Here is a 15,694-nt window from a genome sequence, read left to right on the forward strand (position 1 = left end):
TGCCAAGTGTGTGCAAAGCTGTCATCAAGGCAAAGGGTGGCTACTTTGAAGAATCTCAAATTTAAATATATTTTAATTTGTTGAACACTTTTGTTTACTACTGATTCCATATGGGTTTTTTCATAGTTTTCAAGAAAAACCGTGGAATGACTAGGTGTCTGAACTTTTGGCTGGTACTGTCTGTACCATCACTCCTGTGTTCTAATGTCATGTTGTGTTAGCTAATCTAGTTTTATCAGTTTATCAGTAAAAAGCTAATTGATCATTAGAAAACCCTTTTGCAATTATGTTAGCACAGTTGAAAAACTGTCCTTCTTTGGACTAGTTGAGTATTTGGAGCATCAGCATTTGTGGGTTCGATTACAGGCTCAAAATGGCAAAAAACAAAACTTTCTCCCGAAACTCGTCAGTCTATTCTTATTCTGAGAAATGAAGGCTATTCCATGCGAGAAATGGCAAAGAAACTGAAGATCTGGTACAATGCTGTGTACTACTCTCTTCACAGAACAGAGCAAACTGTCTCTAACCAGAATAGAAAGAGGAGTGGGAGGCCCCGGTGCACAGCTGAGCAAGAGGACAAGTACATTAGAGTGTCTAGTCTGGGAAATAGACGCCTCACAAGTCCTCAACTGGCAGCTTCATTAAATAGTGCCTGCAAAACACCAGTCTCAACATCAACAGTGAAGAGGCGACTCTGGGATGCTGGCCTTCTAGGCAGAGTTGCAAAGATAAAGCCATATCTCAGACTGGCCCATAAAAATAAAAGATTAAGATGGGCAACAGAACAAACACTAGATGGAGGAAGATTAGAAAAAAGTGTTATGGACAGACAAATCTAAGTTTGAGGTGTTCAGATCACAAAGAATAATATTCGTAAGACACAGAAAAATGAAAAGATGCTGGAGGAGTGCTTGAAGCCATCTGTCAAGCATGGTGGAGGCAATGTGATGGTCCGGGGGTGCATTGGTGGTGGTAAAGTGGGAGATACAGTGGGGAGAACAAGTATTTGATACACTGCCGATTTTGCAGGTTTTCCTACTTACAAAGCATGTAGAGGTCTGTATTTTTTTATCATAGGCACACTTCAACTGTGAGAGACGGAATCTAAAACAAAAATCCAGAAAATCACATAGTATGATTTTTAAGTAAATCATTTTCATTTTATTGCATGACATAAGTATTTGATACATCAGAAAAGCAGAACTTAATATTTGGTACAGAAACCTTTGTTTGCAATTACAGAGATCATACGTTTCCTGTAGTTCTTGACCAGGTTTGCACACACTGCAGCAATTTTGGCCCACTGCTCCATACAGACATTCTACAGATCATTCAGGTTTCGGGGCTGTCGCTGGGCAATACGGACTTTCAGCTCCCTCCAAAGATTTTCTATTGGGTTCAGGTCTGGAGACTGGCTAGGCCACTCCAGGACCTTGAGATGCTTCTTACGGAGCCACTCCTTAGTTGCCCTGGCTGTGTGTTTCGGGTCGTTGTCATGCTGGAAGACCCAGCCACGACCCATCTTCAATTCTCTTACTGAGGGAAGGCGGTTGTTGGCCAATATCTTGCGATACATGGCCCCATCCATGCTCCCCTCAATACGGCGCAGTCGTCCTGTCCCCTTTGCAGAAAAGCATCCCCAAAGAATGATGTTTCCACCTCCATGCTTCACGGTTGCGATGGTGTTCTTGGGGTTGTACTCATCCTTCTTCTTCCTCCAAACACGGCGAGTGGAGTTTCGACCAAAAAGCTCTATTTTTGTCTCATCAGACCACATGACCTTCTCCCATTCCTCTTCTGGATCATCCAGATGGTCATTGGCAAACTTCAGACGGGCCTGGACATGCGCTGGCTTGAGCAGGGGGACCTTGCGTGCGCTGCAGGATTTTAATCCATGACGGCGTAGTGTGTTACTAATGGTTTTCTTTGAGACTGTGGTCCCAGCTCTCTTCAGGTCATTGACCAGGTCCTGCCGTGTAGTTCTGGGCTGATCCCTCACCTTCCTCATGATCATTGATGTCCCACGAGGTGATATCTTGCATGGAGCCCCAGACCGAGGGTGATTGACCGTCAACTTGACCTTCTTCCATTTTCTAATAATTGCGCCAACAGTTGTTGCCTTCTTACCAAGCTGCTTGCCTATTGTTCTGTAGCCCGTCCCAGCTTTGTGCAGGTCTACAATTTTATCCCTGATGTCCTTACACAGCTCTCTGGTCTTGGTCATTGTGGAGAGGTTGGAGTCTGTTTGAGTCTGTGGACAGGTGTCTTTTATACAGGTAACGAGTTCAAATAGGTGCAGATAATACAGGTAATGAGTGGAGAACAGGAGTGCTTCTTAAAGAAAAACTAACAGGTCTGTGAGAGCCAAAATTCTTACTGGTTGGTAGGTGATCAAATACTTATGTCATGCAATAAAATGCAAATGAATTAAAAATCATACAATGTGATTTTCTGGATTTTTGTTTTAGATTCCGTCTCTCACAGTTGAAGTGTACCTATGATAAAAATTACAGACCTCTACATGCTTTGTAAGTAGGAAAACCCGCAAAATTGGCAGTGTATCAAATACTTGTTCTCCCCACTGTATGTACAGGGTAAAAGGGATCTTGAAGATGGAAGGCTATCACTCCATTTTGCCATGCCATACCCTGTGGACAGCGCTTAATTGGAGCTAATTTCCTCCGACAACAGGACAATGACCCAAAGCACAGTTCCAAACTATGCAAAAACTATTTTTTAGGGAAGAAGCAGTCAGTTGGTATTCTGTCTATAGTGGAGTGGCCAGCACAGTCACCGGGTCTCAACCCTATTGAGCAGTTGTGGGAGCAGCTTGACCGTGTGGTATGTAAGAAATGCCCATCAATCCAATTTGTGGGAGGTGCTTCAGGAAGCATGGGGTGAAATCTCTTCAGATTACCTCAACAAATTGACAACTAGAATGCCAAAGGTCTGCAAGGCTGTAATTGCTGCAAATTGAGGATTCTTTGACAAAAGCAAAGTTTGACAATAATGAGCAAGGTAGAACAAACATTAGCAAAATAGAAAAAACAAATGAGTAGTTTTAAAAAACCTTACAGTTGAGCAAAGCTTAGTCTAAAATAAATTATTCATGCATCCTCCTTGCTGCGAATCAAAAAAACAAATCATACCAATTTAAAATGTTCTGTCAAAAGCATGAAGACAAGTTGAAGTGTTTCCCAAATTCGCTATTCTAATAGTGTTTATTGTCCTAAAGTTGCAGTTTTCAAATGGGAGCAATTGTGAAAGTCAGTCTCTAGGTGATTTTCCATCAGCTTTATTTTAAATTACCAATATTGTCAAACAATATCACAAATTGAGCAAACAATATCAAGATGGGAAAAGTCCAAAGAGAACTTACAGCTGAGCAAAGCTTATGAAAGAAACGGTGTACAGTAGGCCTATTTCCATAGCCTATTATTAGCCATTTATAGAACCTACATGCAACGTATAAAAGCCTAGGTCTAAAAAGAGAGGAAGATTAGGCAAAAATGCAAATCATTGAATAATTATCCAGTTCTTGGGACAGCAGAGTTGCATGCTCTGCAGCTGGGGCCTTCATGATTTCTGGCGCGTCGGACAAACGCACCATATATACACACACACACGCGCACGCACACACACACGCACACACGCACGCACACACACACACACACTGATTTTGTGCCACAGCTCCAACAAGCTCATGCTGGCGGTCCTTTTTTAGTCGTCTTGTTTTTTGTGATTCATTTTTTTTGTTTTATGTTTGGAGGTTTGCCAATAGGGGTCGCCAACCCTAGCCCCATGGCAAGATGTGTAGAATTGCAGAAAATGTGCTTTTAAACTGCATCATTTTGTCACTGCGGCCAACAGAAGGGCCTCAAAATGTTGGTCTGCGACTGCAACATTGGCCACGCCGCTCCACGCCCACCACCTAATCCCCATTTTGATCCAGGAAAAGACCTGTAACCCTCCCTCTCATTTCAACCCTGAGTAATGTATAGTTTTGACAAAATCGCAACATTATTTTTGCGCTACTTGGCTGTTCCTGCACCAAAACTCCACTATTTTTCCTTCATAGCTTGTTCTCTATCTTTTTAAATAGGGAGCCAATTTGTTTTCAGCACTTATTTCCATGACTGATCAAAACTGGTTTTCTCATGGCTCTCTTGTCCCTCTACAGCAGACATATGGTGAGCAATATGTTTGGAACATCGAATAGCAATAAAATCAGTATCGAATCACAATACATAGAATTGTGAGAATCGCAATGCATATCGTTTTGGAACCAAAGTATTGTGTGGTCCCTGGGGATTCCCAGCCCTAGTCGTCCATCGATGACCTCCGCTTCGGTCTAAATAGTCGTAGGAATGTCATCTGTTTTTATCCTCCTTTCTCACTCTTACCTCACCTCTCCCCCAGGATTCCTCAGAATTGGCGTATCGCCGGCTGCCTGTCTGTGATCCTGGTGGTGTTTCTGTTGACGGCGGTGCTGGTCAAAGTGGACATGGGCCCTCTCCCCTTCTTCTCTCTCACCATCATCAAAATCATCTGCATCAATTGTAAGTGGACCCCAACCTACCTCATACCTAACACACCAAGCTCACACACACACACAACTCATTCACCACTCACACCATCTGCTATGGAGTTGGCTTGTTTAAAATGGGACGTAAAACAGGATACGCTCACCCCCATTTTGCTCTCCTGTTGGTTTGATCCTGATGCCTGATGAGGAGCAGCTTCTCCGGCTGTTTAGGTTCCGCCAGAGGGGAGGATTGGGTGACCCAATTGGAACGCTTTGATGTTGATATGCACACTCCCCCTGTGAAGACTGTGTATACTAGGAAGGGGGGGTGAATGAAATAATGTTTTATGTAAAACAACCCTTGTGATGTTCTCATTTGTTTTTGCTTTATGTCTCTGTGATGTGCCAACCCTACCTCTCTTGATCGTCCTCTTTTGAGTATATCATGACCTTTTCTTCCAATAAAGTTTTTTTCCCTTTCTTGCCTTCAAATGTATTACTCCCTCTATCCAACATCTACAATCACTCATTCTCTCTCTAAATTGACTTAATTTTCTCCCCCCTCTCTCTCTTTACCCAGCGTTTGGGGCAGTGCTGCAAGGCAGTCTGTTTGGCCTGGCTGCAATGCTGCCGGCCTCCTACACCGCACCTATCATGAGTGGACAGGGTCTCGCTGGAACCTTCGCTGCCTTCTCCATGATCTGTGCCCTGGCCAGTATGTCTAACACTCGCAGCAGGTCTATAACTTCTATTCCAGGATGAGGATAGTAAGCACTTCCTGGTCATGACCCTGTGTTCTGTGTGTAGGTGGCTCAGCCCTGCAGGACAGTGCCTTTGGCTACTTCATCACTGCGTGTGTGGTCATCTTCCTGGCCATCCTGTCCTACCTCGCTCTGCCCAGTATGGTAAAACCTCCAACTAACACACTCTAATCCAGTGGCTTTCAACTGATTTTGTCCTCGGGACCCAAATTGAACCAAGTTGTCTGCCTCAATCCAATATTAACATGTTGATTTGTATTATTTTTTTCAATCTGGAAAACTGTGGTTAATGCTAGTAAATGTACAAATTATATGACAAGGGAACAAGTCTCACCTTTCATTTTCAGTCCTTCAATTTTGTCCATGTTCTTGATGAAGAATGTTAAGCTCACTGGTTTGAGACCACAAGAAATATAGTTGAGGTTAAAATATAAAATCATTATGATTTCTACACACTTTCTACCTGGTTTTAGTTGTTTAAGTTCAGACTGGAGTATTTTTCATTTAAAAAACTTGTGACCCATTCAAAACCATTTGGGTTGCGACCCACCAGTTGGGAATAGCTGCTCTAATCTACACAGAACATTGACCCCTACTGATCTGGTCTTCCTAATGGGATGCTCTGACCTCAAAATACTTTGTCAGGGAAGTCGTCATTGGCTCAACAAGGTTATCTGAGGGAAGGCGTCATTGGCTCAACAAGGTTATCTGAGGGAAGTCGTCATTGGCTCAACAAGGTTATCTGAGGGAAGTCGTCATTGGCTCAACAAGGTTATCTGAGGGAAGGCGTCATTGGCTCAACAAGGTTATCTGAGGGAAGTCGTCATTGGCTCAACAAGGTTATCTGAGGGAAGTCGTTAGCAGGGTGTAGCACTATAAAGCCCCCTGGCCTGTATCCATAATGTGTCCTCCTACTCAGCTATATGGACAGATTCAGTAACCTGATAATAATATGTAGGGATGTTAACCCCGGTGTCCTGGTTACATTTCCAATCTGGCACTCATACCATCATAGCCACCTGGCTTCCAATTGGCTCATTTCATCTCCTCCCCCTGTAAATCTTCCCCAGGTTGTTGCTGTAAAAAAAAAACAATGTTATCAGTCAACGTACCTGGTATAATAAGGATAAATAAATCACATGGGTTGGCAAATGTGCTGAATTGTCTTAAAGTCTCTCCCTACCTCGCAGGAGTTTTTCCAGTACTACCTGGAAAGTAATGGATCCAAGCCAGCCGGCGGAGATGAGGAGAACAAGATGAACCTATTGAAAAAAGGTACAGTCAGCAGCTGGAATGACATGTAACAAGACTCGGCTTATAAAACCTGAAGCCATTGAGAAATGTGTTTCTCCTTTTGTGTGTAGTAGTGTACTCAGCCCAGGGCTCGCTGGATTATAGAATAACTATAGTTTGCGTGTTTATGTATGTTTCTTGATTTAATTCTCAGTTCTTCTTTAAATTAGCTTATTTTGCATCTCTTATCTGTGTAAAGCTAACAACAAAAGAGGATGTGAGGAATCATACAGACTTTTGCGTTGTGTGACAGACAGCCCAGCAGAGAAGAGGCCAGTGGTCAGTCTGACAGAGGAGGAAGCCAAGCCCACGATATCTGTGTTTGCCATCTTTAAACAGGCAAGGGACCTGCACAAAGATAATATCGACTAAGTGGTCCTCCCAAGTGAGGAAATTGGTGGGGGGGGCCTAAAACCAGCCACTTATGTTGGACTTATTTTGTCCTGTGTTTGTAGATCTGGGTAATGGCCCTCTCTGTGTGCTTCGTGTTCACCATCACCATCGGAATTTTTCCTGCAGTCACAGTTGATGTCAGATCCACCATGGCCGACGGAGGTGCCTGGGGTGAGTGTGCTGAGGGAGCGTTTATGTTGTAAATGATTACACAAGTCTTTATTCACCTGTGTTTTGCTGTATAAATGGTGTGTGAAGAGAGTGACCAGCATACAGGCTCATAGCATTCATCCTCTATAAAAATAAACTAGCAAGGACAATGCCAAACATCTGCCCTTGCGATTTTGCTCAAATAGGTTCCAGTTATTCACCATGCGGTTTATTGTCCCTTTGTCGCCACAGATACATACTTCATCCCTGTGTCGTGTTTCCTGCTCTTCAACGTGATGGACTGGGCAGGAAGGAGTCTGACGGCCGTGTGTATGTGGGTGAGTCTTGAGGCCCTGAGCACTAGTTCCACTGACACTGTCTCAAACAGACAAAGGCTTGTTGGTGTAGATTCCTACTCAACATCTGTGCTCCCTTAAAATGGTTCCCCCTGGCCTGACCAATTGTTCCCCTTGGCCAACTTCTTTGACGTTTCACTGGACCATAGATCAGAATGTCTTGGCATCTCATCAATCTAAAAGGGAGAGGAGAAGGATAGGCTAATGATTCCCATACAACAGTATAACATACAATGACATAACACTTTTGTTTAAAAATACCTTAACTTCTCAAAAATGTTAATCCAAATCTGATCCAGATTACTGCCTGGTGATTACATGACGTTATAGGGGTTGTAACCCCTCCTCCACACACCATCAAAGTGAATAGAATGGAATTATAGTTGGAAACCTTGTTGGGGAGTATGAGTGAAATCATGCTGAGACACCCTTCCAGTCGGATTTACAGAGCTAGACACAGCACCGAGACTGCCCTGGTAAGGGTCATCAATAAACTCCTCATGAATACTGCCTCTGGGGCTGCCAGCATCCTCACACTGCTGGACCTCTGTGTAGTATTCAACAGGGTCAGCCACCCCATCCTGCTGGACCGCATGGAGAAGCTCTTGGGGCCTGTCAGACACTGTCCTGTACTGGTTCAGGTCCTATCTCACTGATCGCTACTAGTTTGTAGCCATCCTAGTAGGTCAGACAGTTGTGGTCTGACAGGGAGTCCCTCAAGGCTCTGTCCTCGGGCTACTAATGTTTTATATCTGAATGCTGCCACTGGGAAACATCTTGAGGAAACAGACAGGGCTTTCGCTTTTATGCTGACGACATAAAAAGCTCTGTTTCCACAAGCACTGATGTTGCCAATGCCACTACAAAGTCAGTGTGGAAGAGGTGAAAAAATTATTGTTGTCTATCAACAATGACAAGCCACCAGGGTCTGACAATCTAGATGGAAAATTACTGAGGATAATAGCAGACGATATTGACACTCCTATTTGCCACATCTTCAATTTAAGCCTACTAGAGAATGTGTGCCCTCAGGTCTGGAGGGAAGCTAAAGTAATTCCGCTACCCAAGAATAGTAAAGCCCCCTTTGGCTATTTCAGCAAGTAATCAGCCTGTTACCAACCCTTAGTAAACTTCTGTAAAAAATTGTGTTTGACCAGATGCAATGCTATTTTACAGTAAACAAATTGACAACAGAATTTCAGCATGATTATAGGGAAGGACACTCAACAAGCACAGCACATACACAAATGACTGATGATTGGCTGAGAAAAATTTATGATAAAATGATTGTGGGGGCTGTCTTGTTAGACTTCAGTGCAGCTTTTGATATTATCGATCATAGTCTACTGCTGGAAAAACGTATGTGTTATGGCTGCTATAATGTGGATAAAGAGTTATTTGTCTAACAGAACACAGAGGGTGTTCTTTAATGGAAGCTTATCTAATATATTCCAGTTAGAATCAGGAATTCCCCAGGGTAGCTGTTTAGGCCCCTTGCTTTTTTCAATTTTTACTAACGACATGCCACTGACTTTGAGTAAAGCCAGAGTTTCTATGTATGCGGATGACTCAACACTATACACGTCAGCTACTACAGAGACTGAAATGACAGCAACACTCAACAAAGAGCTACAGTTAGTTTTAGAGTGGGTGGCAAGGAATAAGTTAGCCCTAAATATTTCTAAAACTAAAAGCATTGTATTTGGAACAAAACACTCACTAAACCTAAACCTCAACTCAAAACCCTAGACCTCAACTAAATCTTGTAATAAATCAGGTGGAAATTGAGCAAGTTGAGATGACTAAACTACTTGGGTAACACTAATTTGTAAACTGTCATGGTCAAAACATATTGATGCAGTAGTAGCTAAGATGGGGATAAATCAAATCAAGTGTATTTGTCACGTGCGCCGAATACAACAGGCGTAGGTAGACCTTACAGTGAAATGCTTACTTACAGGCTCTAACCAATAGTGCAAAAAAGGTATTAGGTGAACAAAAGGTAGGTAAAGAAATAAAACAACAGTAAAAAGACAGGCTATATACAGTAGCGAGGCTATAAAAGTAGTGAGGCTACATACAGACACCGGTTAGTCAGGCTGACTGAGGTAGTATGTACATGTAGATATGGATAATGTGACTATGCATATATGATGAACAGAGAGTAGCAGTAGTGTAAAAGAGGGGTTGGCAGGTGGGACACAATGCAGATAGCCCGGTTAGCCCATGTGCGGGAGCACTGGTTGGTCGGCCCAATTGAGGTAGTATGTACATGAATGTATAGTTAAAGTGACTATGCATATATGATAAACAGAGAGTAGCAGCAGTGTAAAAAGAGGGGTTGGGGGGGGGAACACAATGCAAATAGTCCGGGTAGCTATTTGATTACCTGTTCAGGAGTCTTATGGCTTGGGGGTAAAAACTGTTGAGAAGCCATTTTGTCCTAGACTTGGCACTCCGGTACCGCTTGCCATGCGGTAGTAGAGAGAACAGTCTGTGGCTCGGGTCTTTGACAATTTTTAGGGCCTTCCTCTGACACCGCCTGGTGTAGAGGTCCTGGATGGCAGGCAGCTTAGCCCCAGTGATGTACTGGGCCGTACACACTACCCTCTGTAGTGCCTTGCGGTCAGAGGCCGAGCAATTGCCGTACCGGGTAGTGATGCAACCAGTGTTGCAGCTGTAGAACCTTTTGAGGATCTCAGGACCCATGCCAGATCTGTCTATAATAAAGTGATGCTCTGCCTTCTTATCAACAAGGCAGGTCATACAGGCCCTAGTTTTGTCACACCTTGACTACTGTTCAGTCTTGTAGGCAGGGGCCACAAAAAAGAACTCATGAAAATTGCAATTGGCACAGAACAGGGCAGCACGGCTGGCCCTTGGATGTACACAGAGAGCTAATATTAATAATACGCATGTCAATCTCTCCTGGCTGAAAGTGGAAGAGAGATCGACTTCATCACTACTTTTATTTATGAGAGGTATTGACATGTTGAATGCACCGAGCTGTCTGTCTAAACTACTGGCACACAGCTCGGACACCCATGCATACCCCACAAGACATGCCACAAGAGGTCTTTTCACAGCCCCCTAGTCCAGAACAGACTATGGGCGGCACACAGTACTACATAGAGCCATGACTACATGGAACTCTATTCCACATCAAGTAACTGACGCAAGCAGTAAAATTTGATTTAAAATAACAGATTAAAAAAACACCTTATGAAACAGCGGGGACTGGGACGCAACACAAACATTGGCACATACACACTATACATACATATGGATTTAGTACTGTAAATATGTGGTAGTGGTGGAGTAGGGGCCTGAGGGCACACAGTGTGTTGTGAAATCTGGGAATGCATTGTAATGTTTTAAAATGGTATAACCTGCCTTAATTTAGCTGGACCCCAGGAAGAGTAGCTGCTGCTTTGGCATGGTGTCAGTGAGGTCCGCAACCTGGGTGTGATATTTGACAGTCGGCTCTCGTTTGAGGCTGATGTCAAGAGTGTGACCAAAGTCAAATTTTTCCATCTACGGAACATTGCCAGGTTACGACCTATGGGATTACATCCTGCATCTGAGCGACTCATCCACGCCTTTATTTAATCCCTTCTGGACTATTGTAAACACCCTGTTTGTTGGCGCATCTGCCAAGCTCTGAAACAGGACACAATATTTCCAGAACTGTGGTGCACGTGTCCTCACCCACACCCCCCACGAGCACATCACTCCAGTGCTATCCAAACTCCACGGGCTCTCCATAGGCTACACTCCTACCAAGGTATCCACAATTCTGCAACCAAGTACTTGTCTGACCTCATTATACTATTTTTCCCCACACGCACCCTTTGCTCCTCCATCTAACTTCAGCAGCCTCGTAGCAAACTAAAAACTATGGGTGACAGGGCTATCCGTTGCGCTGTTCTGCGGCTGTGGAATGCACTTCGACACTAGTAGGACTGTCCTCCTTTTATGGCACAGCTCAAGACCGTGCAGTTGCTAATTCTGCTAATTCTGTTCATGTCCTCTGGATCTGATGTCACCTGGTATATATCTTTGTTTGTTGTCTGTTTTTGGATTATTTTATATTTGCGCCTTGTGTGTGAAGCTTTTTACAAATTAAATGTATTATCAATCGTTCAGAATTCTGTGAAAAATCTGGTTGGGAACAGAACACTTGCTGTGTAGGCCAGTGGTTTGTATTGGAAAAAAACCCTTGTGGTTTTAGGATGAAGAGGTTGTGTGACTGCTGAAAGGAAGTCGGTTTAGGTGGGTGGTTGAGGAGTGGTGAAATTAAAAAAATTGATTTGGAGTAGCTTCCTGTTTTTAACTAGATCTCATGACTGGGGCTGTAACAGCTCCCAGCTCTGGAGTCTGTAATTCATTGGCTGAGAGGTTTCCCCATAGAGATCTAGATGGTGTTCTGTTTATATTTAATTCTACCTCCGCCCCCTCCCTTCCGCATCATGACCCCTATGATTACTTTAGAACAGTCCCGTCCTCCCCAATTAAGGTGCCACCAACCTCCTGTGATTCTGACTAATTTAAATTAAAGGAAATTGCTTTGACTACAATATGGCTACCATTATACCGTGATTCAACATATTTTGGCCAGACAATCTAAACCATTAGATTGAGATACAGCCTTGATAACACATTGCTGACCCTAGAACATCCCTTAGCCAGCTGTGAGTACCTCATTAATCTAATCTCCAGCCCATCTGAAAACCTGCCCTGAACCCTAGTCAGCCTCACACCACTCAATGCTCTGTGGTGTTCTATTCTCCAGGCCCTACTGCTATCCAATCCAATTGAAATAATCAAATGCAATTAAGCTTGGCCATGGGGGGAATAGTTAAATGATTTCACAGAGAACATTTTTCACTATCCCTTTTTACAGTGCTGTGTTTTATTAGCCTCACTTCATGCTGAAGCAAATAGTAGGCCTCATTATAATGTAACTAATTGTGTTTATAGTGTGTTGTTTATTTCTCCTGCCTGCTCTGAATTCTTTAACTCAAGGTTTCATTTGGAGGCCATTGCTGAATTCCCTGAGTTCACAGGCTCCTTGTCTAAGCTTTTCATTTGAATGTGTGTGGGTTTCAGACCCCGTCTTATCCAGGGCATGGCTCTGTCTCAGGCTACATAACCTTGCACTACTGTCCCCCCCTCAGTTTACATTACTGAAGCTACACAGGAAGTGTGTAAAACCCTCAGCAACCTGACATTTCAACACACCTGACCAGCAACTTTCTTGTTGACAAAATTCAGTATGAAGAGAGGTGATTGCAATCAGGGTTCACATTCATAAGTGATCTGTTTTAAACAGGGTATACAGTATAAGATTGGAGTGGATCTGTACGATGTGTTGACATCTGTACGATGTGTTGATGTACGATGTCTCTTTTTCCTGTCAGCCCGGTAAGGACAGCGTCATCCTGCCCGTCATGGTGGGTCTCCGTGTGGTCTTTGTGCCTCTCTTTATGCTGTGTAATGTCCAGCCCAGGAACAACCTGCCCGTGCTGTTCGCCCACGACGCCTGGTACATCGTCTTCATTATCTTCTTCTCCTTCAGCAATGGATACCTGGCCAGCCTCTGCATGTGCTTCGGACCAAAGTAAGACCATCGCCAGTGACAACTACAGCAGAGTTCTCAACCCTCTGTATCAGGGACCGGCACTGCTGACTGGTTCCTTAGCTGGAAAGCTGACTAATTATAGTCAGTTTGCAAGCGGTACTCCATAGAAGGGAACCATAGCTTGCCGGTTCCTGTAACACAGGTTGAGAAACACTGTACTTTCACAGTCTTCTCATGACGAAAAAGACATTGCACTGGTTCATCATTTGTATACAGTCCTGTTTTCTTCTCCTGGTCATGTGTTTTGTCCCTCCTATTTCCATACAGGAAAGTGGCACAACGCGAAGCGGAGACGGCCGGGACCATCATGGCGTTCTTCCTGTCTCTGGGTTTGGCTCTTGGAGCTGCCTTGTCCTTTGTTTTCAGAATCATTATCTAGACCTGGAGTCCTCACAACACCACCCCACCCCTCAGAACACTGTCTGCTCCTCTACCCGCCGTGCATGACGAGGGGTGGAGGAGGTGGTGAACTTTGCTGTGTTGACTGTCACACGGCAGCAACACTACACCACTCAGATGCAGCCAGCCTCAGAGCTTGAGTGTATGTGCTTCCGCTCTTCCCACTGAATTATAATACTCTCCATTTTGAAAGAATGCAAAGTTAATCTAGTTCAGCTGCCTATGTAACTGCTCTCATCTCGTGCTCTAGTTGCCAACATGTCTCTCATCCTGCAGGGAACATGGTAGAAGACTGGAGAAGCGCTCTCAGCTCAAGGGAGTATTTCAGCTCTTAGGCCAAAATGCCGCTATGAGACGTAAATGGTGCAGGACATGTATTTATATGGATTGCAAAATGATTGTGAAACTGTGCAGCTTCTAATGTCTTAGTATGTGTTATCATTGAGTTGTATGGGCCCTCTAGTTTAGAATAGGTTTTACATTTCAATGAAGTTGTTTTAACAGCCTACGTCCGTGTGTAAATGCTCATTATGGTAGCGCTTTGCCCTGACATGTAAAGCTATTTTTAAGCACAGCTACAACAAATATGCAGCTACTAATTACATGCGTTGTGCTAGTGAACGTGAGGGGAGGAGAGTTTTTGTAAACTCACCTGTTCATTTGTTCTGTCAGTTTGCGCCATTTTTCGGGTTCATCATCAAAACATTTTGCATCAGAACTACAATGAACAAAAATACCGACACAACATGCAAAAATGTCAAAGATTTTACTGAGTCGGGTCATATAAGGAAATCAGTCAATTTTAATTAATTAATTAGGCCCTAATCTATGGATTTCACGACTGGGAATACAGATATGCAGATAGCACCATCGTATAGAGTTGATCAGTGGTAAAATGTTGGGTTTTATTTGTCTTATATACAGTGAGTGTCTAAGGCCTACTTAAATTATTATTTGCATAAAGTACTTCAACTAATTTCTTGTGGCCTGTGAAATGTTGTCCCGCTCTTCAATGGCTGTGTGAAGTTGCTGGATATTGGCGGGAAGTGGAGCATGCTGGCAATGGAAGAACTGGGACATTTTCAGCTTCCAGGAATTGTGTACAGATCCCTGCAACATGGGGCCGTGCATGATCATGTTAAAACACGAGGTGATGGTGGCTGATAAATGTCACGACAATGGGCCTCAGGATCTCATTGAGGTATCTCTCTGCATTCAAATTGCCATAGATAAAATGCAATTGTTTTCATTGTCCATAGCTTATGCCTGCCCATACCATAACCCCACTGCCACCATGGGGCACTCTGTTCACAACGTTGACATCAGCAAACCGTTCGCCTACACGACACCACATTGCCAGTTGCCCGGTACAGTTAACTGGGATTCATCCATTAAGGGCACACTTCTCCAGTGTGCCAGTGGCCATTCAAGGTGAGCATTTACCCACTGAAGTCAGTTATGATGCCGAACTGCAGACTAGTCAAGACCCTGGTGAGGACAACAAGCATGCAGATGAGCTTCCCTGAGATGGTTTCTACAGTTTGTGCAGAAATTCTTCAGTTGTGCAAACCCACAGTTTGATCAGAAAACTGATGTGGTGGTCCTGGGCCTGCGGTTGAGAGGCAGGTTGGATGTACTGCCAAATTCTCTTAAGCCGCCTCTGTCAATAAATTAACATTCAACTCTCAGGCCACAGCTCTGGTGGACATTCCTGCAGTCAGCATGCCAATTGCATTCTCCCTCAACTTGAGACATCTGTGGCATGGTGTTGTGTGACAACTGCACACTTTAGTGGCCTTTTGTCCCCAACACAAGGTGCACCTGTGTAATGATTTCTGTATAGTCAGTTTATTGATATGCCACACCTGTCAGTTGGTTGATTTATCTTGGCAAAGGAGAAATGCTCACTAACAGGGATGTAAACAAATGTGTGCTGAAAATTAGAGAGAAATAATATTTTTGTGCATATGGAACATTTCTTGCATCTTTTTATTTCAGCTCAAGACCAACACGCTTTTTACATGTTGCGTTTTATATTTTTCTTCACAGTGGTGGAAAAAATACAACATTTTCATACTTGGGTAATTTTCTATTATTAAAGGCATCTTTACTTTAACTCAAGTAAAAGTCACCCAGCAAAATACTATTTTATTCAAATTAAGTATTGTGTTTAGAT

At 43.5% G+C, this 15,694-nt stretch overlaps 1 protein-coding gene across 7 annotated transcripts in view; it reads left to right on the forward strand.

The window, feature by feature from the left end:
- Window positions 1–14,494, forward strand: part of LOC110502586 (equilibrative nucleoside transporter 1) — a 65,593-nt gene extending 51,099 nt beyond the window's left edge. For 6 of the 7 annotated variants that reach the window (XM_036960179.1, XM_021580731.2, XM_021580730.2 and 3 more), the window contains 9 exons: window positions 4,420–4,559; window positions 5,106–5,240; window positions 5,333–5,430; window positions 6,477–6,561; window positions 6,833–6,918; window positions 7,035–7,143; window positions 7,375–7,460; window positions 12,899–13,098; window positions 13,387–14,494. In XM_036960179.1, the coding sequence (XP_036816074.1) occupies window positions 4,420–4,559; window positions 5,106–5,240; window positions 5,333–5,430; window positions 6,477–6,561; window positions 6,833–6,918; window positions 7,035–7,143; window positions 7,375–7,460; window positions 12,899–13,098; window positions 13,387–13,498 (1,051 nt within the window). In that variant the 3' untranslated portion in view covers window positions 13,499–14,494. The remainder of the gene's footprint in view (window positions 1–4,419; window positions 4,560–5,105; window positions 5,241–5,332; window positions 5,431–6,476; window positions 6,562–6,832; window positions 6,919–7,034; window positions 7,144–7,374; window positions 7,461–12,898; window positions 13,099–13,386) is intronic. The other variant, XR_005039169.1, reaches the window with a different exon arrangement.
- Window positions 14,495–15,694: the final 1,200 nt, after the last annotated feature.

This window comes from Oncorhynchus mykiss, chromosome 23 (assembly GCF_013265735.2).
Source record: "Oncorhynchus mykiss isolate Arlee chromosome 23, USDA_OmykA_1.1, whole genome shotgun sequence".
NCBI classification, from domain to species: domain Eukaryota; kingdom Metazoa; phylum Chordata; class Actinopteri; order Salmoniformes; family Salmonidae; genus Oncorhynchus; species Oncorhynchus mykiss.